Genomic DNA, 26372 nt, shown 5'->3' on the forward strand with positions numbered 1-26372 from the left:
TGTTTTTGCTGTTCTTTTTTTTTTTTTTTTGCTATGAGTACTTATGATATTAAATAACACTGCAATTAAATAAATAGATACAGAATGTGAGAAATGTGAAAAATATCTTTAACTTGGTTGGTATGTCACTAATAGGAAGGCTTTGGACTTTTTAAAAGTAAAATTTGTTTATTTAAAAGTTAATGCTCATTACTGAAGAATATATTTATTTTAAAGTATTTTATTCTACAGAAAGGCAGAGAAGCAAGCAGCGTGATAAAGCCATTCATCATAGTCAGCTTAAAATTGGCAAAGCTCATGCCAAGCACAGGTTCTGTGGAAGATTTCATGGTCAATTAGGTAAATACACGTATAAAGTGGACCCAGCACTAAAGATCACGAAACCAATTACTGATCATGTTTAATTTCACCCCTTTAAGTCCCAGAAGTAATTTTTCCCTCGCAGTTTTAAGATATCCAAATAAAATGTACAATTTTCGAACACGATAGAAGGCTTTATAATATTTTATAATGTACAGTCATTAGTATATAAGCGCTGTTAGATTTAGCCTTCTACATTTCTGAGAGGTTTTCAAGAAACCCCAGCTGAAGCTATCTAGATTATTTTTCATGACAGCATGACGGACATAAGTATACAATTTTAAGTATGTATTTTTCTATTTGAAATACAAATTGGAGGCACATGGTTAGTTGTTTGCATTTGTGCAAGATTCAATTTATATTATAGAAAACCTGCTGACTAGTGTTCAATTCAGGAGCATTCTGTCCTACCATTTTATGCATGTCTGTATTCAAACTAGAATAGTATTAAACGAACCTTTTATATTTTAAATATTCAAGAGTTTTATATTCAAAATTTCTTCTCGCTGTCAAACTAGTTTGCCTAAAGGCAAGGTAAGATCCTGTTACACTCTCAAAGGTAGAATTAAATTTTATCATGGCATCCATCATAATATACAGTTTGCTTAATATGCAAATAAAGAGTATATGGATTCAAAGAATAAAGGATTTTTTTGGTACTGTGTGAAATCCAAGGGACCACTTTCATAGAATAGATTCCTTTTAAATTTACATTTCCATCATTTTAATGAAAACACAGGGTAAACAAATTATAATAGAAATGTTTTAAGTTACCATTTTCCATTCAATTTTACTTCTACTGTGTTATTTTTCATGGCAGCTCTTTATTTAAAACTAATAAAAATGGAAGAGGAGAAATAAAATAAATATATACTAAAGAAATCATTACCTCAGCCATTTTGGAGAGTTCCATCCAGTCATTTTTGCTGTAACTGCACATGATGCTAGCAATCACAATCTTTAAAATGAAAAGAGGGAAAGAATGTCAGTTCAAATGGTTATGCTTTTGTACACAAGGGTATATTGATATTTACATATATATGTTTACAATGGTAAACTATAGTCTAAAAATTAGTTTTGATCCACTGAAAGAAAAATTATTAAAAAACAACAGAGTCTTACAGTGAGGCAAAGAATGAGATTCTGGGCTTCGGACTTATGTTAGAGACTTTCTCATTTGCTACCTCTGAATTCTTAATGTAAGTTACTTAACTTTTCTGGTCCTCCACATTCTTATTTTTAAAATAGGGAGAACAATGTGGACTTTGTCCACCTCAGAAAGTGATAGTGGGACTTACATAAATTTGTGCGTGTGAGAGGGTTGTCTATATCACACAATGACATAGAAATGTTTATTAATATAATTTCTGCTGTAGCTAAAAGTATCAAGATACGGAAAAGAAATAAATTAGTGTTTTCTTCAATCATATCTTATTACAGCATGGATAATAATACCTTACATATTCACAGTGCACTATAAGTTTAAACTTTGTTAAATGCTGATTATTTGACTTTTACAATAACCCTATAATAGAGGGTACATAGAATAATAGCTACTAATATCTGCTCTGAAGCCAGAATATCCACATTAGAACTCTGACTCTACCACTGACTGTGTGGCCCCAGGCAAGTTATTTAGTTTCTTCACTGGTTAAACATGGATAATAGTATGACTTACTTAGGAAAGAAATAATGGAAGTTGCTAAAACTTACATAGCTCTTATGATGTTGTAGGTGCTTTTTAAATGGTTTTGACTTCATGCACTTAATTAATTGTTCACAACGCTATTTTCCCCATTTTATAGAAGATGCTGAAGTACTGAGATGCACAAGTAGCACAGATAATAGGGAGCAGAGCCAGGACTCAGACCCAGGAAGTTTGACTAGGAATCTGTGCTTTTAACCATTAGATTTTGCTGGCCCAAAGCAAGCATTCAATACATGTCATTAGTTTTTTTGTTTTATTATTAACATTTAAAGACTGAGATTGAACCACAAAGAGTTTGTGCCAAGCCTAAAGTTGCAGAATCTAGAGGAAGAGTCCACTAAAAGTCACTAACTATGCTCTCACCACACTCAGCTTTCTTATATACGTCTAGAAAACAAAACAAAACAAAACAAATATATGTTGTAAATGCTTTCAACATTGACAGAAACAGAAAATAAGTTGGGATCATACACCATGAAAACCACGGAGACAAGCCTGACTGTAACGCTGGGTTAATTTTTTTTCTCTCCTGATAAGACTATAATCTCCATGGGAGCTGGGCCTGCTCTGTATCATTCATCGTTCACCTACAATAATCAGCATGGTGCTTGGCACACAATAAGACTGAGTGAATAAATGAATGAGGTCACCAAAAGTTTAGGAGCAGGGAGTTGCTTTATCAGCTCTTCCTTTTTTTTATTTGTTTTTTAAAATGTTTGCTTATTTATTTTGAGAGAGAGAACAAGAGTTGCAGTGGAGGAGGGACAGAGAGAGAGACACAGAATCTGAAGCAGGCCCCAGGCTCCGAGCTGTCAGCATGGAGCCCAATGTGGGGCTTGAACCCATGAACCATGAGATCATCACCTGAGCTGAAGTCAGATGCTTAACAGACTGAGCCACCCAGGTGCCGCTATCAGTTTATCCCTTTAAGATTAAGCAGAAATGAGTATCTTGAGTCAGAGAAGGGAAAAAATAAACAACAGATGAAAAGTGTTGGCAAATAATTATCATGAGTCAGAGTGAAGAGTGAGCAAGGCTGAGCTGGGTGTTGGTCTTGGTGACAGAAAAAAGGGTCAGATGTTAAAATACACAGAACTTGTGAACTAGACAGAGCAATTGAGAAACAGGGATCAGAAGATCTGAGAGTTTGAATCAGATAAAGGTGGGACAATGATGAGAAATAAGATTGATTCCTCTTTAGAGAGAGAACAAAAGGAAGAAAGTAAATGATGAACAGAGAAAAGTTAAGAATGCCTAATTATTTTGGGGTGAGTTCAGGAGTCAACATTTGTGTCCAGTGAGAATGCAGCTTTTAAGAATTTGGAGGAACAAATGTTAAGAATGACACATGGCCTTTTCTCTAGGGCTAAAAGAAAGGGAAAAGTCAAATTCCAAGCTTGCCCATTTGCTAGCTAAAAAAGGATCACCAGCATAACTTATGAACCTTCAGTAAGAGATGCTCTTTCTGCCCTTTTCATGTGATCTAAGATCAGGGATATTCTGCCCCCCTCCCTATTTTGAAAACTAACCAGTGAGAAATACCACAGTGTACACCTGATCTTCTAGGACGAGACTAATACCTCCTGGTGAGTATCCCCTGCATGAACAAAAACGGAGCCCATCTAAAAGGAAAATCAAATGGGGCAGGTCAGACAGATTCCTATTGTCCTCGGTGGCTTCAAGGTCAAAAAAACCCCCAAATTTTAAAAACAAAACAGTTAATAAAAAGAGTTTGGAAATGGGCAGAGCCTCCAGGCTTGTTGCTAAAACTTTAAAGGCAGGGTGAGATCCAAAGTTCAAAATGAAAAACAGATTTTAGCATTAGATACGAGTGCTTCTCTGGTGAAAGTAATAAACAGTATACTAAGGTTTTTAGGGAGTTTTATTATCTAAATCAAGACAAGCAAAAAAAAAAACCCAAAAAACAAAAGCCAAGCATGCCTCTAATTATGAAAAGTAATCCTCAGGTTCACATTCCTATAGAAATATGAAGCAGGTGCTGAATCAGCACAACATCCTCCTCTCCCATGGCCCTCCTAGGCAGCCGTGGAGGACAACAGGGAAGACCCTTATAGTGGGCAGGACTCAGCTAAGCAGATAGCCTGACCAAAGAAATCTGCTGCCAGGAAAATAATGTTTACCAGCACTGACTAATAAATGACTAGTAAATAACCATGTTTACTAGCATTGACTAGTATATATGATATATGCTCTCAACTAGTGTCTAACCTGATTCCACTTTACTAAATGGCCATTTTAATTTTGACAAAGCTGTTATTGCTTCAAATATACATTGATTGTGTTGGGGTTGGTTAAAGTCATTTTTGCCCTATAGGTCCTGAGGATCATGAGAAGCCGTGGTTGGGCTTGATGGAGAGAAATAAATATTACCCAGGTAATTGTCCTGAACATCAAGAGCCCTGGTGCCACCAAATGCCTGGGGATGCAGTGACTTGGTATGATTTGGCATGGGCTGTCACTGGGGAAGGGTGACCACAGGTGGGAGAGAAACGTTATGTTAAGCAGAGGTAGATTTTTGTGTGTGTGCTCTAAGCAGTCAAGCACTACCTTGTTCTTCTTTCCTCACTTTCTGAAACAGACTCTACGTTCTTGCCCAAAAAAACAGAAAGTATCTCTAACAGGGCTGATCATAGCAATCAGCCACTCTTCCTGTGGAAGTCCTGCACTGGAGCTGGGAAGATAAACAATTCTTTTTCTCATTGGTCCCTAAACTGGAATGAAGTGTGTTCAGAGCTGTTGGTGACCCCCAACTGACTCTTCACTTAACCGATCTTGCCACCTCCACCCAAAGCTAGTTATGCTAGGGAAAAATAAAGCAGAGACAGGGAAGTAGAGAATGTGTAATGGGAAGAGACCTATGCTAGCCACTTCTAAGCTAGGTGTACCACTAACACATCTGTATGTGTGAACTAACACCACTTTGTCTTAAGAAAATTCAAGTTGTATCCTGATATCTTTCACTTAGAGTCTTGACAATTATTACATTTAAAACTAAAATTGGCGGGGCGCCTGGGTGGCGCAGTCGGTTAAGCATCCGACTTCAGCCAGGTCACGATCTCGCGGTCCGTGAGTTCGAGCCCCGCGTCGGGCTCTGGGCTGATGGCTCAGAGCCTGGAGCCTGTTTCCGATTCTGTGTCTCCCTCTCTGACCCTCCCCCGTTCATGCTCTGTCTCTCTCTGTCCCAAAAATAAATAAACGTTGAAAAAAAAATTAAAAAAAAAAAAACAACTAAAATTGGCACTTTTGAAATAACTTTCTAAGCAATTTGTTAACAGTCAAGTAAATGTAAGGGAAAAAAAATATACATTATTTTTAAAATGCCAAATTGTCTTCATAGTCTAAATATTCTTAATCTAAAACCAACTGATATTTTGGGAAAATATGTGATGACATTCTACTTCAGGGGAATAAAAATGACCCAAAAATCATTTTATTCTTTATTAAAACATATTAGGATTTTTCAAAGAGTCAGGCTAAAAGATATTAACATTAAAAGGACACTGGGCATAATTTAATCTTTCTTTGATGATTAGAAAGCCTTTCCGTGTTTTACTGTGCTTGGTTTTTAGGCAAGCAAGAAAGGACAGGGTTTTGTTTTCTTCCCATGAAAAAAGAGAATTGATGGATATTTTATATTGTGAAACATCATGCTATATTACTAGAAATAAATATTCAGTGAAACATTTTCTTAAAGCCAGGGTAACTTTTGCCTATATTGCACTTAAATTAGGCCATTTCTAGTGCTCCATTTTTATAACTCATATTTTAAAAATCATTGGATAATTTTATACATAGGCAAATTTAGACATGGCCAAATGCTATGTAGTGTTTGAACTACATCCTACATTTTATGACACACAGGCTAGTGGGAGAGTCAATGTCAGTTAGTCCATTAATAAGCAAATTGAGCATGTACTGTGTGCTTGCTACCAAATGACATAGAAAGGAGTTTAAGACATTGACTTAGAGTCTTTTCCATTGAACGCTCAACTAATATTTATTTTTCTTTAAGTTTATTTATTTATTTTGAGAGAGAGAGAGACAGAGAGAGAGAGAGAGAGAGAGAAAGAGAGAAAGCAAGGGGCAGAGAGAGAGAGGGAGAGAAAGAGAATCCTAAGCAGGCTCCTCACTGTTACTGCAAAGACTGATGCAGGGCTCAAACCTACAAACCATGAGATCATGACCTGAGGCAAAGTCAGATGCCTAAATGAGAGAGCCACCTAGGTACCCCAACTGATATTTCTTGAGCACATACTATGTACCAGTAACTGTTCTAACTCAGAAGTGATTTAAAAAATGAAAGAAGTCCTTGCCTTCCTGTAGCTTACATTTTAGGGAGAGGAAATCATAACAAGTTAAAAAATTATTAGGACTATTTACACACCAAGATTATTGTTAGAAAGGCATAATAGAGGACAGTAATGGAGAATCAGTGGGGTGCACAGTGCCTCCATCAGATGATGGTCAGTAAAAGGCTGTGTGAGTTGAGACATGATAGATAAGAAGGCCCCTTACACTGAAGAATGGGATGGGGAACTGGAAGACAACTGGCATTCTAAGTAGAAGAAAATACATGTGCAAAGACACTGAGGTGGGAATGAGCATGACATATTTAAGAAAAAGAGAAGGCCATGTGGATGGAGTTTCATGATAGGGCAAGACGAATTTAAGAGAAAATGAGACAAACAGTCAGTGGCCATATCTCTATGAGCTGATCCCTGTGGGAATTGGGTTTTATCATAAGTGCAATGGAGACTAGTGAAAGGTTTAAAGGAGGGTGATAAAATAATCTGATCTGCATTTTAAAAAGATGTGTTTCACTAATTTATAGGGAAGGGAATGAAGGTGTTTCAGGATGAAAGCAGAGTCCAGTTAGATTGAAATAATGTGGCTTGCATATTACCCATGGGGATGCAGTGAAGTGGACAGTTCTGAGCTAGAACCAACAAGACTGGTCAGTGGTTAGATGCAGGAGATGAGAGAAAAGGAGAGATTGAGGCTGATCCCTAGATTATTGGCTTGAGCTACTAAGTGGAATGTAGACAGTTTACTGAGATGCAACAAGGCCTAGTCAAATAACTAGTGTGGGGTGGGGGGAGGTACTAAGAGGTTCCGTTTTCATATCTTACACATAAAATGTCTATTAAGCCTCTCTCATTAATGAGAACATAAACCATGTCACTGTATACATGAGTCTAGAACTCACTAAAGAGGTTAGAGATGAAGGCGTACATATTAGAAACTTCGAAATATAACAGTATTTAAAGCCACCTGGATAGGTGACTTCAAAGGGAAGAGAATAAAATACAGAAAAAGGAAGGGCCTGGGATGCCATCTGAGAATGTGAGGTCACAAATGCTAAGAGAGGAAAGTGTTCCAGAAAGTAAAGACCAATACACTCTGGTGAATACAACTAAGGGTTTGTGTAAGAGAATACAGAATTGTCCATGAGGTTTGGCAATACAGCAACCATTGGTAACCTTTACAAAAAATGGTTTTAGTAAAGCAGCAAGGACAGTAGTCAGACTGGAATAGTCTGAGTGAATAGAATATACAGAAGTGGAGAGAAGTGACACACAAATCTCTCCCAAGGTTTTGGTGAGCTAGCTAAAAGATAAATGGGGCAGCACATAAATGATTATGGGAGGTCTAGGGAGAGATGTTTTTTCTTAATGGGCCATATTTGAGTATTTTTTATACTGGTGGAAATAATCTGGAAAGGAGGAAAAAGCTATTGAGAAGGCAAGAGGTGATGATGAATCTTTCGCATAAGTAGAAGTAAACTTTGATAGGAGCAGAGGCACTGTTTCCAGTTTAATGGGGTGGAAGAGAAGAGTAGAGAGAGAAAAAATAGGTATGGATGCAATTGCGTTTATAGACTTGGTGTGGAAAAGGTAAAATTATCCTTTCTGGTATGCACATTTTTCTGAAGTAGTAGATGAGATCTTCCGACATGAGAGAATGGGGGACAGAGGCTTAGAAATATGAGGGAGAGGTGCACCTGGGCGGCTCAGTTGTTAAGCGTCCAACTTTGGCTCAGGTCATAATCTCACAGTTCATGAGTTCAAGCCCTGGGTCAGCCTTTGTGCTGATAGAACTTATTCCAAACAACAAAACAAAACAAAACAAAACAAAACAAAACAAAACAAAACAAAAAAAAACAGTGTTGAATGGCTTCTATTGTCATCCTCCCTAACTTTTAAATGAAAGAATCACAATTCATGATTAAATTATTTTTTTAAAATTACATTTCCTTTATGGAAAAAACAAAAATAATTTTATTTAGCATTTTTTTTCAAACTGATTTACCATAAAGTTTGTACATTAGAAATTAAGGTGAAGAACAACTTAAAACATCTAATTGGTTACAAGCTGGCTATATTCCCAAATTCCCTTTAACTTAAAGTGTATGCTTAAAACACATGTCAGCAACACTGTTTTGGTATTCTGTAACTATATTATGAACTACATTGGAAATTCAGTCAACAATTCAGCTGCAAGACAACTTAAATTTTTTAGTAGGGAAAAACTGAAAAGTGACAAAGGTGAACAGCTGTAAATTACAAGTAGCTGAGTTAGGTTTTGTCAAACAATTTAACAAAATCATCCCTAACACTACTGGGATTATATCAAGGAGGAAAAATAGCATGGGACATGTGATTTTCAAAGACATTTAAACCAAGAAAATATGTTTATTAAATATTAATTAACTGTACAACATTCAAATTTTAAATGCTCTTTGTACTGTAGTAGAAATAAAGTGGAAGTGAGATTGGTACAATTTTCTTTAAATGTACACATTGAGAATAGCACATTAACAGTGAAACTTTCCTCATATTTTATATGGTTATTGCTTATTTGATGTTTGCAGATGAGAATAATATTCTTAAAGTTGTCTTTTTATATTGTTTAAAAATTCATCATTTTCTTTGTTTATTTTGGGACTAACAAATGTGCTGTTTACACAACTATTCTTAATATAGAAAAGTCATATTGCAAGTTAAACAATATGCACATAGTTTCCATAGAAAATCAGACATTTTCCACTAAAACAGGAAAAAATAAAACACTGCATACTATTCAGAAACTGTAGTAATGGCTGCTTTTTCCTCTCCTTTTGATCACTTCTTTAAATATTTTATCTAGTTTCTGTCCCTATTCTGTCTAGGAAGTCATCTCCCCAAGGTCATCAGTGACCTTGGCAAATAGATACTTTTCAGCCCGAATCTGTACTGGAACTCTCTTTAGCACTTAGACAGTGAGCTATCTCCAGCTTACTGAAACCCTCTTCCATATGAGCTTTGGAGGTACCTCTTTTTGTTACTTTCATTTTCATTGTTCCTTCTCAGGCTCTTCTACCTCTGACCACCTTTTACATGTTGATGTCCCCAGGGTCTACTTATGGTCCTCTTGGTATCACTTCATACACATTTCCTTGGATATCACATTCACAACAATTTCAGATCATATCCGTATGTAGAAAAGTTATAAAGTGTATACCTCCAACCTATATCTTTCTCCTAAGTTCAAGAACAACATGTCCAAATGCCTTCTATCCCCTAGATTCAATTTGCTCAAGATCAAACTCTGCCCTGAATTTGTTCATTTCATGTTAAATATACTCCACCCTTTCATCCCAAGTTAGGAAACTAGATTTCCCTTCTTCCTTTCTCTCTCATCACCTACACCCAGTTATTCACCAAGTACTCTCTAGTTCACTGGTTCTTTGACTTGGCTAAGCATTGAAATCCCCTGAAGAGTAAGGAAAAAAAAATAACCCTAAGGATTCTAGGATAATTTGTATGTAGTTAGGCCCAGGCATCAGGGTTTTTCAAAGATCTCCAGGTAATTCTAATGCACAGGAAAATTTGAAAAGCACTGCTCTAGTTTACTTCCTAATGATCCCTTCTAAGTATTCCTGATTCTTCATCATGACTGTCTTAGTTAAGATCCTCACCACTGTTACCCTGGATTACTGGAATAGCTTTCTTATTAGTCTCCCTCTCTCTCTTTGCAGCCTATGCCATCTGGCAGATCCTTCTAAAGAAACAAACCTGATCATACCACACTTCTTTTTCAAATCCAACTTCAGGATAAAATCTAATTCTGTAATAAGCTGTACAAGATCACAATGCTACTTTTCCTCCAACCACATTGAATTACTTTGTTTCCTGAATGTAACATGTATTCTGCATTCTCCTGGCCATATGTCTATTCCTTTTGTCTGAATGAATAAGGAATGGTCCCTGTGCTCTAGGAGCATATGGTATAATAAAGCAGACATATGTAAATTGATAGAAAAATAATTATAGTGTATGAACCAGGATATAATGACAGAAGAAAGGGAAGGGTGATTATTTGTACCTGTGTGAATCAGGGAAGATATCCTAGAAAAGCAACTCCTACTAGACTCTGAAGTCATGCTTGGGTGTTTATTAGACACTGATTAGAAATAAAAGAGGCAAGAGCACTCCAGGTGGAGTGAGCAGCAGAAGCAAAGGCACAGGATGCTGTGTTTAAGAAATATGCTCTGTTTAAGAAATCTCAAGTAGTTCAGTTTAGTGTTGGGGAGAAATGAATGGATACATATCATGGGCAATGGAGCTGGGTGCATTGGTGGAAATCAGGTTCATCCAGGCAGGGTCTGAAACTATGGTCCCTAACCAGTTGGGCAGTTGGATTAGAATTTTGGATTACTCTGTCCAGTAAATTCCTGCTCCTCATTTGGGCATTACCTTCACTAGGAACCCCTTCCTGTGTACTCTTCTCCCCTTGACTGAGTCAGGCACCCCTCTTCGGAGATCCTATGGCATCCTTTGCATTTCTCTAACATTATATGGTATTAAGTTGTTGTTTGTGTGTTTTTCAAAAGATGACTGAAGTTTGGGGGACAGGGCTTTTTTTCATAGGTATATCTCTAGTACTTAATATTATACCTTATACATAATTGGGATTCAATAATATTTGCTTCAAAGGAATGCTGGGACAGGTAGCTGAGGAAAGAAATTCCCAGTAATGTACATTTTTATTAAAAATCCCAGTATTTAAATGTAAGCAAATTTCTACATTCTAGAGAGAGAATTAGAAGGACAGATAGGTGGTATAAAGTAAGAGGTTCAAAAACCTCTCAGAATTTATTAAGTATACTTTATATCAAAGAACAGTAATCCATTAAATTTATGTATATATTTAAACTTACTGCACATTTTCACATACACTATCTCATTTATTCCCTGTAATAGTTATGAATTTGGAAAACTTTATACTGAGAATAATGAGCGTAGATCATTTATTTTACCGGGGTCAAGCTAATCAATAGCAGAAGCAAGGATTAAGTTCAGGTCTTTTGCCTCCAAGTTCCTCTCTACTACATTAAGATTTACCATATTGATTTCCTATCCTTTCAATTTACATTAGAGATTCCAACTGATTTTGCATCCTCAATCTTCTTGTGGTAGAGTGTTCGGGGAGTGGGGTGGGGGAAGTGTTCTTCTCCCTGTATTCATGCCCCTTTGCAATGGAAATGTGCAGCTACTCCCATCACATGGGGGATTTATTTACCCGCTACTGGAATGTGGACTGACTTTGTGACTTGTTTTCATCAACAGAACATGGCAAAAGTGATATTGTGCCAGTGTCCAACCAAGGCTTGAAGAAGTCTTGTCCTTTTTTGCCCACTCTGTTGAAATCCTGCCTGGCCATGTGATCAAGTTGGCATAGTCTGCTGTAGGATCAGAGCACATGGGATAAGGATGAGGCATCTAGGTGAAGCTACCTGAGACTAGCCAGCCCCAGCCCACCTGGAAATTGACTACAGAAAAAGTGGGATGAGCTGAGACAAGAAGAACCACCCAGCTTATCCCAGCCCAAATTGCTAACACACAGAATTCTGAAATAAATTAATAGTTGTTCAAATCCACTAAATTTGGGGTGAAGCACATGCTGTGTACTTAAGTGTGCCAAGCATTGTGTTAAATATTTCACATGTATATCTCTAATCTTTAGGACAACATAACAAAACAGAAATTACCAGCCCCATTCACAGATAGGGGAAAAACTTATTTTAAGAGGTTAAATAACTATTCATGGTTTTTTCAGCTAATAAGAGTAAATACAAATCTTGAATTGTCTGGTTATAATATTTTTTTTTCTCTGAATCATTTTTCTGTGTTCCTTAATCATACATTTATAGAAGACCTTGTGGGTTTATTCCTATACATGGTAGATTTTATTCAATCCATGACAATTTTTATTACTTTCCTTCTCAGAGGTTAATGTCATTTTTATGTTCTTGGCCAATGGGTTATTTCACTGCAACTCCAAAACTACCATCTAAGCTAGAAAGGAAGATGGAAGTGCCTAGGAAATCAAAAAGTGAGGGAAGACCAAGTGAGCAAGACCTAATGAGTGTTCCACTGTTTTCTAACCACTTAAACATGTTAAGAAATGAAGATAGGGTAGTACAGGCTCTTTATAACCTGGCCCCAAATCCATTGCTTTCCTGTATCTTGACACACCATAGTGAACACCCTATCTATACTGCCCACCAGATATCCTTTTAGATTTCCATTCTTTTTCCGATGCTGGTCTCTCTTCTTAAGAGTACCACCCTATTCCTCTGACAGTATATCTCTTATTCACGCTTCAAGGTCTAACTCAGAGCTCATTCCTATCATACCACCCTCAATAAACTCAGAGATACGATCACTGTTTTTATTGGGTATTAGGGTGTAGTTTACCTACTTCTATTTCAGTTCCTGTCACAGTGCATCACAGATGTGTATTTATTGATAATTACCACTGACTTCTCTTACTCCAGTCCTTGGGAAAATATAATTTTGATTCACTTTTGTTTTCTTTTTTTTTAGGTTTATTTATTTATTTTGAGGCAGGGGAGGGGCAGAGAGAGAGGGAGTGAGAGGATCCCAAGCAGGCTCCATGCTGTCAGCACAGAGCCTGACACAAGGCTCGAACCCACGAACCACGAAATCATGACCTGAGCCAAAATCAAGAGTAGGATGCGTAACCAACTGAGCCACCCAGGCACCCTTCACCTTTGTTTTCTTATCATTTGGTTCAGCATTGCATAGCACCTAATACACTTTAAAGTATCTATAGAAGGCAGTATGGTCTCATTATTTGATTATTAATTTTTAAAAACTTTCTGGTTCAGGGGCACCTGGGTGGTTCAGTCAGTTAAGCATCTGACTTTGGCTCGGGTCATGATCTCCCAGTTCATGGGTTCAAGCTCTGCATCAGGCTCTGTGATGAGAGCTCAGAGCCTGGAGACTGCTTTAGATTCTCTATCTCCCTATCTCTCTCTCTCTCTACCCCTCCCCTGCTCATGCTCTGTCTCTCTCTGTCTCTCAAAAATAAATAAATGTTAAATTTTTAAAAAATTTCTGGTGCATCCCTATAAAGATTATTGTACTTGCTGTAATCATGGAGAAAAAGCACATATATGAAATTACCATGTCTACCATGTAATTTTATAACTATAAGCCATTTACTGTCTTGATAGCATGACTTTGGCACTGACTTTAATCTAAGATGATTAGCTGGATTTAAGTTGTTCTATCACTGTTTACCCTTCACTGAGGTTTCAGTAAGTCAACTGAAACCATGAGATTTGAATTCATTGTACACAAAAAAAGGCATGTTTCTTACACAAAACCTGTGTATGAGATTTGATTTTGCTTTTACTTAAGGATCATGATACATTGCCTATTTTAATGTGGTTCATTCAGGAATACTGCCTTTCAAACGCACATAACAGGGTTGATTTGAAAAATGTTATGAAGCATCTATATTCCAATTTTAAGCTTTTTCTATTTAGAGGCTATAACAAACATGCATTTAATGAACTGCTTTTATAAATTAATAAGACTAATAATTAATACAGTGCTAATATGTGATACAGGAATGAAAAAAAAGGAGGTTAAAAAGAAAGTAATGAAAACTCTCATTATAATCACATGGAATGATGCACTGCATTAAATAGTCTGGGCACTCCTTCCAGTACCATACATATAGCACATGGGTGTTGTAAAGATTATTGAAACATTTTCTGTAAAGACTAAATTCCCAAATGAAAATTTTATGTAAATACTAAGTGTTATTGTAATTATTTTATGAGATGTAGCTCTTTTGCTCTCATTAACTATGATTGCATGTTTAATGCACATTCAATTAGATAATTCTGTTGTGTGAGTTAGTGGTATTGTGTCTTAAGTACTGGATGGTAAGCTTCTGGAGGACACAGGCTGTGTCTTCTGTCTCAGCATATATCCCTGTGGGGTGGGACTGCCTGTTGTGTTTACCAAAGTACTTGACACATGTCAGGGACTCACAAAATATTTGTTGAATAAGAAATACATAAGTGTTGATGTGCAATATACGTTAGATGCAATGCTTTTAAGAAGTCAAGGACTTCTAAAAACACACAACTTAGTCTTTTCCAAATACATGTTATTACTTCACAGAAATTGTATAGGATGGCTTAAATTCAATTCACCATGGGATATGCCACACAGTGTTGGAAGACTGTGCCCTGGCTGCTTCCTCAACATTACACATTCTTTCCCAGACATCACCAGGCACTTTCCCACACTTCCTTCCACTCTTTGCTCAAATGTTGTTGCCTCAGTGACACTCTATTGAAGACTGCAAACCATCCCCTCCCAGTCCTACTATCTTTTCCATAGAATATTCTATCATATCATTTTCTTATTTACTATATTTGATGTCTTTCCCCCCATCAGCTGGAATGTAAACTCCACCAGAGTAAGAATTGCTGTTTTGGACAGAAAACAGTGCTGGCATGTAGGAGATGCCTCATACTTGTTAAAAGAATGATCAAATACTAACATATTATTTAATTGTCTTTCTGCATGAACTACCTATCTATAAAATGGGAATGATTTGGTTTGCCACACTTATTTCATAGTGATTATTCTGAGAATTACATGGTATTATGTATCTGACATTAAATACTTTTCAATGAAATTCAATGATAATTTTTATTACTAAGAGAATAATGTCATATTCAGATTTGCCATTTTCTACAATTTAGAGTGCAAACAATGACATTTTGAAATGGTGCAATACTTGGGTTTTAAACATCCACAGATAAGACTTTAAAAAATATGTCATTGGAAAGGGTAGAAAGCGTTATCTTTATCTTTATATGCTTCTGTGATCTTTCTATAGTGTCACATTGTGGGCATTTTATATTTGTAAATTAATACATTTTTTAAATGAGTGGATCCACAGAATAATATTTTGTGTATAGATTCACATTTTATAGATATTTAAGAACTTTTTTAGATTTCACTAAAATGGCAGGAAATTCACTAAATCTATGATACCTTTTATTAAATTATGTTTCTTGGCTCACACTGCTTTATCAGAATTGAGATTAAAATTTTTTTCCTGTTTACCCAGAAAAAATTCTAAGAACTGTGAGCCCAAACATGTGTATTTCCCTGATTTGACGACCCAAAGAGGGCCACTATTCTAAACAGATGCCATGTGAAGGACAGAGCAGCATACTGGGACCAGCTACGATGTTGTGTGAGGAAGGGTTGGGGAATGGGGTGGGAGTCAGGAATCATACCCTTTACCTAAGAGGTCTAAAGGCATACACTCTCAAAGCTCTAAAGCTTTAAGCTTTCCTTATGACCAATGTTCTGCATCGGAAATACCTAAGTATTTCCATTGCACCTGTCTTTCTTTCATGCAATTCTATAAATACTCATCACCTTTCTCCCCCTGAGCCCACCTCCTTCAACAGAGAAGGAGCTGAGGGAAAACTGGCTGAATGTATAAACTAACAATCCTGCGTCCTCTTCTTACACAAATGATCCTATTTTCCCTTTTTTTCCGGTCTCCTTCTTTCTGTTCAACATGTCCCATCCCCACCAATTTCTTCATCTCAATCTGACCTTTCTGTACAGGGAGCAAAGTATGGACTCAGGTGCTTCCACCTCTATTTCAAGCTGCCACATCTGCCAACAATGGGCACCTTGGTAAACAGCAATAGAAACAAAACCTCTAATGTGTTTTGCTTTTCAGGATAAAGATTAATGACACTCAATTAATAAAACATTCATTGTATCACTGAATATTGATAAACGATTCCCTTGCCTTAATATGCTGTTGACACTTAAGAATCAACCAAATATGTTTCACACACTTTGTAAACATCTTAAGATTTCATCTATATTCCATATTTCAGTTCAAAATGTTCCTTCTCAGAAGCTTGGCATACTGATTTACAATAGAAATAATGACAGGACCTTTTTCAAAGTGATTGGAACCTTTCTGGTATAAACTTTATACAGCATAATGAATGGGTTGGCATTTGGTCCTTATTTGCATACTATAAAAATAAAACAGAGTGTACAACAAAGTCCCTGTTAAATTCACATTACCTGCTAAATGAAGATACTCAAAAGGCATTGTAATCTAATTAAAATCAAGAAATGGTATTCAAGCCTACTTATATACTTCCAAAATAATACATATGCACTAATATTTGCAATGCATGCTAAGGGTATACACCTAATTAATCACCTTGGAAAAAAATTCCCAAATTTCTTTGCTCTAATTAGTCATTTCATAAAATTTTTCTAATACTAATATTAGCTATTTCAAATGCTGGGCTAAAGTCACTTTCATCTATAATCAATTCATTAGCAATTCTAATCCAGAGCAAATTCTGAAGGATCTTTGTGGAGTTTAAAATATGATGTTTTTCACAATAACATATTGAAAGTTTGAAAATGAGGAAGTACTTTTTCTCTTAAATGTTCCTTTTTTGCATTGTTCATACTTTTCAGCTTGCTCACAAATGCACAGATGTTGATATCAATGCTGCTTTTAAGGAACAACAATGAGGTGTTTGTTTTGTAATCTTTTCGTCCTATATCCCACATGTAATTACATGATCTTTGAAACTTCCAAAACACATAGGAGAAAAGTAGCCTTTTAAAATGAAATAATTGCATGGCTGGGTTTGTAGTTTTCTAAATTAAGGGTAGGTTATACATTTTTCCTACTATATAAGATTTGCCAATTTGAAAGTTTCTTTAAAAGTATATATTTATAAGCATACCTTTGTCTCAGGAATCACCGTATAAACACATACCACAGAGTCGGGAAGAAGGTATAGGACTGCAATTTTGGCTCACCCAATGCTTTTACGTTTTAATAATTTCTCTATATTTTCAAAACGTATTATAAAAACAATAGCAGTGATTGTTTTAATTACTTACAATAAGGCAAGGAACAGCCTCTAGAACAATTCAATTTAAAAGACAAAGTCTGGTTCAGAACCTTTTGAATTATTTACAACCATCGCTGATTGTTCTACCATTTAATGAAGGGAAAGAGAGGTATCCTTCCCTCCCCCACCAAACAAGTCCTCATGGTAGAATACTATAAAAGCTTGTGATGAGGATTTTAGTCTCAGATGCAGCCCATGTCCCCACATGTCTCATAAATTCTTCTAATGCATTTTCACATGCATGATCGTGAATGCCTATTCAGTGAAAAGGTTTACCATATGCTACATTTTTCAGCTACCAAGAACAAAGGGCAAATGGTTCCTGGCCTTGTTTTTGGAACAAAAAAGTATAAAAGCAAAACAAAAACCTCTTACATTTTTACTAAATAAAAGAATGAATGCAGATTGTAAAGACCCAGTGGAAGCTTCTTTTGGCACCATGCTGTTCATTCTTGTGACAAAAAGTATTCAATGAAGGACAGATAGGAAGAAAGAGAGATACAAATGTAGTAGTCCTTCTGCATCACCTAATCCATCTTCTTAGTAAAAAACTTTTTGTTGCAGTATAACATAAAGCGTTTCCTTCAGTATACTTTCAGAGTGATATGGATTTCTGCCATTTCTTTAGGAAGAATTCACAATATAGTAGGTAGTTATTGTCAGGTGTTTTTTTTTTCCTTCCCCCCGCCACCCCGCCAGAAGATATTCTGAGGTATGCCTCTTGAATCAAGCTAAGCAATTCCTTTCCTTTTTTCTTTAAATATATTCTAATAAATTGAAGTATTATTTCTTTGTAGAAATTATTCAGCCAAGCCAGAGAGATTTATTGCATTCACTAAATGTATAATATATTCCTCTAAATTATTTATGTAAATAATACATACATATATAGAGAAAACATAGATATGAAAAACATATGTAGATTATACACAAACACATACACTTTCCCCTCAATTATCTATCCCAATAACACTATGATGAAACAGTCACCTATAAGCCCAAATTACTCAGTCAAAACACACACACACACACACACACACACACACACACACACACACTCTATAAATTGGAAGAAAAAAAATCCTAATATACAAATTTAACCTTAAATTTTTGTCCTCTCTAGGCAAGGTCCTTCATTTCAAATTGTAATGTATTACAATTAGTCTTTCTATCAGTTGGTTACCAGCCTTGGTTGAGTGCACAAGCAATTTCTGGTAAAGGACTCACTATATCAAAATTCCATAGCAAATATGCTGTAGGTGCTGAGAAGCTCATTATATGGGATGTTATCTCTACCTTATACTTACAGTCTCTAAGAAATGCCAAGAAAAATTCACTCAAAGTAAATTAGTGACCACATTTCATGTATTAAATGACATGTATAGTTTTGGCCTGGTGTTGGTTTCATAGCACATTTTCCTGATGTGTATCAGAAGGGACCCATAGTGGAAAATTAACTTCACTTTCTAACTAGCAGCACAAGATGCTCATCTAAAAATACTTGTGCCTTAATAGTGTTTTTCTTTTCATACAGAATTACTCTGCCTCGCTCCATTTGTTACTGCCCAATATGTTGTAACTATAAAATTTCTAAGAGTCAAGTCTTTCCAGGTACAAAGCATTTTAGTTCACAGCCTATATCTTATAAGCTTGCTAACAAAAAGCTGCACTGAATCATTTCTATTGCCTGCCTTGGCTTTTGGTCTGGTTTAAACGGTCAGCTTCTTCATCTGGTCAATTCCTCTTAAATAATTTTGTCAATGAATCTTTTTCAGGCCACTCTAAAGAATCATTATTAAACTAGGTATCTCATTCTTTAAAAAAAAAAAAAAAAACTCATCAACCTTCAGTACTCTTTTGCTAAATTTTCCTTTAACAAGTTGAAATTTCTGTGCTAGGAGCATGAATGTTTTTACTTCATATGAAGCAACGCTTCCTGTAGCTACAGGGAAGAAGGAAAAACATTCCTTAAGGGAAAAGACAAGCTCTACGAGACTTGTAGGATGAAAAGATGGGAAAACTACTACCAATCTACACATTTTTCAAGGACTTCCTTAGTAAAGCAAGTGTCATAGTAGTCATTGATCCTAACTAATTTAATCAGTTGATTTTTTTACCATACTCTCCATCCTAGAAATACCTCATTTACAATAATAAAAACTACTCAGCTTCCTGAGTTGTCCCTATACTTACCAGTAATAGGGTATCATCCGTTCCTCTTTAATGACAATGTTTTTCCTGTATCCCTGTATCCTTATATCCTTTCTCTGTGATATAGTTATATTAGCAAGTGTGTGTGCATGTGCGTGTGTGTGTGTGTGTGTGTGTGTGTGTGTGTGTTTACTCCTGTAGCATGTAGTGCTTGTAAAGATGTGGATGTTAGGAAGTAGGGTCTTTTTAAATTAATTGTTATTTTGTACATGTTTTTCCTGTCTGCCCAGCAAGTTCATACCCCTTTGATGGTAGGGACTCTTTCTTATATACTTTATTTTCCCATGTATAGTGTCTGATATATTTAGCTACACTCCTGATTAGTAGATATGGCAGCTATTCAATATCATCTTACTATAAAAAAGATGAAGAAAATGATTAGTATAGCAAGAACAATCCAATAATACTGATGCTTAAGTACCATTGACTTTTTCAGTTCTCATTTTGCCAGACTTTGGTATTAAATCAGTTTTTGTTGAGAACCTGAAAAACATGTCACAATATAGGATGCTTAACAAAGAGGGCAATCCAATTCCTTACAGCTTTGAAAGGATTTCAAACTGTGTCATTCCATTTACCTCCAAGGACTAAATTCATATGAATTAGCCTCTCACTCATGTAATGTGGTATAGAAACTTTATTGTCTTGTCAATGGTTCATGGAGAGCTATTATTGGAATAGGTAAAGGAAATGTATCCAGTGACTGTGGTAGACAGTGACAGTGCTAGATCCTTCCAGAATCATTGACTGAGTAAATGCTTTGCTCTCTGATTTGCCTTATCCCATAAGTCTGATCCATAATCAAACATTTGGACTTCTCTCACTTTTAACTTTGAAAATACTATTTTGTTTTAGTTCATTGGTATATTGCAACATATTTCCATTTGAAATGGATCCTAGACTACTTTGAAGGCACCGGCATAGCACTTCTCTTGAAGTACATATGATAGGTAGCAATTGTCAAAATGTCACATTATGGTTGGTAAAACAGAAAAAAAAAAACCTCTATCTGGAAATTATTAGGGATTTATGCCCATAAAAATATCTGCAAACACAACATAATTTTAAACTAATATGAAAGTGTTGTTCCACTCATTACTGGGATGATAGGACTAATCCAAACCCTCTGGGATATCCTTAACCTGGAGGTGCTCGCCAAATTCCCCTTCAGTTAAGCCCTGAGTTCATTTCCAAACTAAATGATTTCTTATTGACTCATATTTTCATACCACTGGTTCTCAATATATACCCTGAAATATATTAATTAATAATGTTTCATTTTCTAAGGAGTGTATGAAAGGATCATGACTACTATCCCTCCTGCTTGCTAGCTGTTTGGCTACTGACAAGAAATACACTTCCCTAAATTCTACAAGGGAAGTCATGTGATGTAGCGGAAGGAATGCAGGCTTCTACACTCATTAGTGGTGGACCTTAGGTAAGCTTCATAATCTCTTGAATAAATATTAATGTCTGTGATCCTCAGTCTCCTTATCTGTAACATGGGGTTAATAATGCTGCCTTAGTGAACTGTTGAGTTATTCTTTAAAGCATTTCTATTTATATAAAGAAACAGATTGCTATCTCTCTGTCTATTGCTATTTCTAACCCTATCTCCATCTCTAGTTCTATAGCTGTATGTCTAAGAAATAAATATAAAGTACTCAGCAAGTTATTAGCTAGTTCCTCTGCCTCTGTAATTATCTAAAATTAGCTATTATTTCTTACATACAAATACTGAACCAAATATGTAAATTTCAATTTCAACAAATAACATATTATAAAAAATGTCTCGAAACAGTATAATTGTGTTAGGAAGGAAGTAGAATTGTGCTGAAGGAAGTATAAGGACATTTCTTTTAAATAAAGCTACATATTAGTAAGCAGAATATTCTTTAAATAGATCTATTGCCTGGTCCATCTGATTTTGATTTTATTTTACTATGTTGTTTTTACCTCATTTTTATATTATTGAAATACAAATATGTTACTTATTAAAAAATACCTAGAACATCAAATCCCATGCAATAAGAGTGTTAACCATTGTAAACCCTGTCATGTCTCTGAGAAGCAGAGGAATTATCTTGTTATCAATTTAATAATGGAACATTGAAGTAAATGATGCCATCCACTGACACCAGTAACACTGTCTCTCTGGGGAAATTCATGTCTGTGAGAACTGTCAATCTAGATGGATACGGACATATTAAACACACTCCCTTCAATCCATAAATCTACCCTTTCTGGGATGCCTTAATAAAAAGATTCCTTATTTTGATAAAGACAAGCTATGCAGAATATCTTGACATTACTGATCTATAATCTCTTTATTAAAAAAATCTTTTTGGAATATGTTAGTAAATAATTTAACATTATCTTCTCCTCTTCTCTTCTTTAGCATAACCTGTACGTAAATATTTCCAGGGTTTTAGATGAATAAACTATTAATAATTACACAGAGATGTAGGGAGTAGAAAAAAGGTATTGTTTCAGCTATTTGTTCCAGCAAGCTTTCTATGAAATATAGTTTACTTTTGTTGTTTTGCATTGAAATTGCCTCTAGTTCTAATTCCTTATATTATAAATGTCATACATTTTCCCATGAGAAAATATGACAAGAAAAGTAAAAATTATAAATATAAATATATCAATCAAATATACAGTAGTAGAAAAGAATGAAAATCTTCTCAGTATAAAAACACATTGTAACAATAAACGGAAAGAAAGAAATCAGTTCAGCTGCATGATTCAATTACCAAGATGTTTTGGTATCTAAGATTGCTGGTGCAGATTAAATTGCATTAGTGGACACAGGTTTTAGCTGAAGCCAAGAAGCAATGATATCCTCAACTCCTAAGTACTGAAAAAGGAACAGTAGATATTGGTAAGGGGAAAAGAATTTCAAGGTGGAATTAGGGACTCTAGAAAAGGCTCCTGAAACCACCAACTAATTTTGAATTTATTCCCCTCTCCTCAACCCCAGATGATGCTATTCCAGAGTGAAGAAAGGGCCAATTTGTCATGAGATCATTTGATCTGCTCCTGTCCCAATGCCATCTGGGGAACCCAATTAGATATTCCACAGGCTCCAAAATGCTTTTTACCCAAAACCAAATCCATCATCTCCCTCTCCAAATCTTTCTCCTGCTGCATTCTATCTTTACTAAATGAGGCCATGGAACAGGCAGTTGCTTGAATGAGCACTGAGAACCATTTAATAAGACTTTGCTACCCTTGCTGTTTGAATAGTCACCATCTCTGGAAATTTGAATTCCTATACCCCTCTAAAACTCATCACCTCTTCCATGTCCACTACCCTTGTTCAGGTTGTTCTTTTTTATCACTTGCACTAGGTCCTACTCTACCCCTAGTAAAAATAGCTACTTAATATATATTATGACTTTAATTCTCACAACAGTTTTTATAAGATAGGCATCAATATTCCCACTTTAAATTAAAAAAAATTTAAATAAACTTTATTAAAGGTTAGAGAATGGAAAGTTTAGAAAAATGCAATATGAAAAATAAAAATACCTAGCTCCAACTCTACAATTTGACTCTAGGCCCTTTTCACAAGTGTGACCTCTATTAATGTAGTTTATCTATATAAAATATACACATTTATACCAAGTAGACCATATCATGCACAACTGTTCTGCAATTTAATTTCAAAATTTAACTTGGATATTCATCAAATCAGCCTCTATGGATACATTTTTTTCTGAGTTTTTTTTTTTTCAAATCATTAAATGATATCACAATAAACATTTTTCTACACATATGTTAGAGATTAGATCCATGGAGTAAAATTCTTAGAGATTTCTGTGTCAAATGGCACATGCATTCACAAATCTTATTGCTCTGGTAAAACTGTTTTGTAGAAAGGGTACAGATAATCCCACTAACAGTATATGAAAATGCCTATTTTCTCCTATTCTATTAATCAGAGCCCTAGCAAAAAACAGATGGTACATTTAATTTGGGTAATTTGAGTAAAGATTAATGAAGGGGCTATTTGCAAAGGTGTGAGCTTGTGTAGGAAAACCACTAAAGACAGTGCAGGATATGAGAGGAGCCATTCAGGAGCCCTTATCACCCCAAGACCTGAAGGTTGGTGAAGAGGGCCACCAGACAGGGGCTGACACTTCAATAACATGCACAGTGATTCTGCAGGGAAACCTTCCCTTTCCCCTCAGCCTCTATGGTCTCCCCTGACTGAGCCATCTGAAAGCAAGAGAACAACATGGCCTGTTGTTGCAGGTCAACCTCCCAGATAAAGACACTGTGTGGAAGGGAGGAGAGCAGACCCGTGCAGCAAACTGAAAATGTCAACTATACGTTGTAATTTTCCATAGTTGGAAATTAAAAACAGTCTGTTTAAAAAAAAAGTCTGTGTATAATGCTAAAGGATGTAGATATTTTTATTCTGTCATCTTGGTTTCTTAACTATTATATCTCCTTTGCTCACTGGTTTTGTTGTTTCCATTCTTACTCTGCTTTCATGGAGTTTCTGCAGAGCCATTCAGGGGTCATTCCAACATGCAAGTGAGATCCCGTCATTTTTCTGCATAAAATCTCTCTCTCAGTAGCTCTCTATCTTTCCAGGATAAAGTTGAAACTTCTGGGAAAGAATAAATGACCCTTCATAACTGGGCCCCTGTGGTGTGGGGGTGTTTCTCCAACTATCATGCATGCTCCCCATGCCTGCTACCCCAAATTGCCTGTTCGTATTCAGCACTCAAGCAGTACTAAGCTGTTCTCACTCGTAAAACATTATGCGACTGCATTGCTCTGCTCACAGTGCTAGTTCCTCCTTTGCACACATGGTGACCTCCTAGTCATTCTTCAAGATACCACTCAAGAGTCCCCTTCTCTAGAAGGCTTTTCCTAACCAACTCTCCTTTGACAGAGTTAGGCACTCAGTACTCTCAATCTCTAAGGGCATTGTGTGTTTCTCACCTAAACATAGTTTTCGAATCTGTTTACTTGCTTATCTCCCTCTTGAGGTTGTGAACAACTTGAGAAAAAGCCTTTGTTGCTTGCTCATACTATTCCTCTCTCTCTTTGGTATCCAGCACAAACTCGATGTCTGATGGCCTAGGTGTGAGTTCTGGAGCCTTCACTAATTGGCTGTGTGTACACATGGCAGTCTCTTAATTTCTCCACATTTCTTAGCTATAAAATGGATAATCACATTGCCTTCCTCCTAGGATTGTTGTGAGAGTTAGAAGAGTTTCAACTCTGCCAAGCCCTTAACACTACGTCTAGTATAGAAACTCTCAGTAAATGTTGAGTCATCAATTTTGTTAGCTCAAGCATGTTTATGCATCATCTCAAGCCACAAAGGATCCTATTTCCAAGATTCAGAGTGACTATTTGCATGAAAACCCACTAGATTTCCCTAGAGAAATTTGAAAAGGTTTTGGGCTTAACACTAAAACTCTTGAGGATGTCAAGTTTAAGGTTTCTGAGCAAAGAAAAGAAACAAGGGGCTGCCCAAATCCATGGGTAACCAAGAAACATGGGGGTAGTTACTGTCATTGTCCAGTTATTGTTCATTGTATAATCCATAACACATAAGAGTGCCTAGCACATAACAAGTGGTAATAAATATTTGTTGAAAGAATATCTACGCCCTAGTTTGGGACATAAACTGCTTACCAGTATGGACCGCTGCTGTGGCCTGAGGTGACACGCAAGCCCTTTTTCTCAGTGCCAGGGGAAATAACTGTAATTCCTCACAGGTAAAGAAACACACCATTCAAAGAGCATGGTGACTGGATGATCTGAAAACTGTTACTTCTGGTGGGAGATTCCCCCTCAGCTTTGAAGATCCCAGGATAGTAGCGATAGAAGGCAGAGGCAAGAAGAATTTCTATATGAGGTGAGGTTCTGAAATACTAAGAGTGAAAGCATAAGATACGTGAAGTACTAGCTTCCAAGGACAGGGATAAGGAGAAACAGAATAAGAAAAACAGGGATTGGAATTCTGTATTAATACCGAGTGCTGCTTCTTAGTCAAATACTCCTGAAATTGTGATTCATTTCTACTTTTCGTTTTTTCCTCTGGGAAAAGCAAGAGATGTAGAATTATCCTCACCATAAATTGTAAGTGGATCTACAAATAAGTTTATAAAAAGCAAAAATCTAAATTTTACATTACTGCATTATGTTAATAAAAGTACCAATATTTGGATATGGAACTATTCGGAGTTTAGAAAAACGCACATTTGAAACAAATAATACGTTCATTAGGAATAGGCATACAATTAAAGAGAAGAAAGCTTTCACAATTTGATTGTTTAGTCCTTGCCAAGGGACCATGAAAACAACTGGATAGAGCCTAAAAGGGCAAATAACTTTGAGTGAGGGGGTTGATATATACACTGGCAGACTTCCTCTGATAATATTTCCACTGCTGACCAGGGATTGTGCTTGGCTGACTTTGGTGAAGACTATGAGGGCAGCACACTGAAGGGGAGGTGAAATACAGTAAACTTTACTTAAATTTACCTTTCTAGTCTGGGTCTGAGATTTCTCATTTCCAATTCTATGGTGTTGTTGGGTCAGTAGCATTTCCCTCAGATGCTACAGGTCAATAGAGACCTTGAACCTGTGACAGGGTGGTGAGCTCTAGAGTTTCATTCACTGAACATCTACTATGTGCCAGAAATTGTTCCAGGTCCTAGGAGTATAATAGGTAACAAAACAGATGTGATACCAGCATACCTACCTCAAGATTATGGTCTAGTGGGGAACAGAAACATTCAAAGAATAAAACAAAAT

The 26372-nt window shown here is 36.1% G+C and overlaps 1 protein-coding gene across 1 annotated transcript in view; it reads right to left on the minus strand.

Annotated features, from left to right (window-relative positions):
- The window catches only part of DPYD (dihydropyrimidine dehydrogenase), an 852446-nt gene that overhangs the window by 281625 nt on the left and 544449 nt on the right, over positions 1-26372 (minus strand). The window contains exon 15 of the mRNA XM_045478381.1: positions 1250-1318. Coding sequence (XP_045334337.1) covers positions 1250-1318 — 69 coding nt within the window. The remainder of the gene's footprint in view (positions 1-1249; positions 1319-26372) is intronic.

The sequence above is a fragment of the Leopardus geoffroyi genome, chromosome C1, assembly GCF_018350155.1.
Source record: "Leopardus geoffroyi isolate Oge1 chromosome C1, O.geoffroyi_Oge1_pat1.0, whole genome shotgun sequence".
NCBI lineage: Eukaryota > Metazoa > Chordata > Mammalia > Carnivora > Felidae > Leopardus > Leopardus geoffroyi.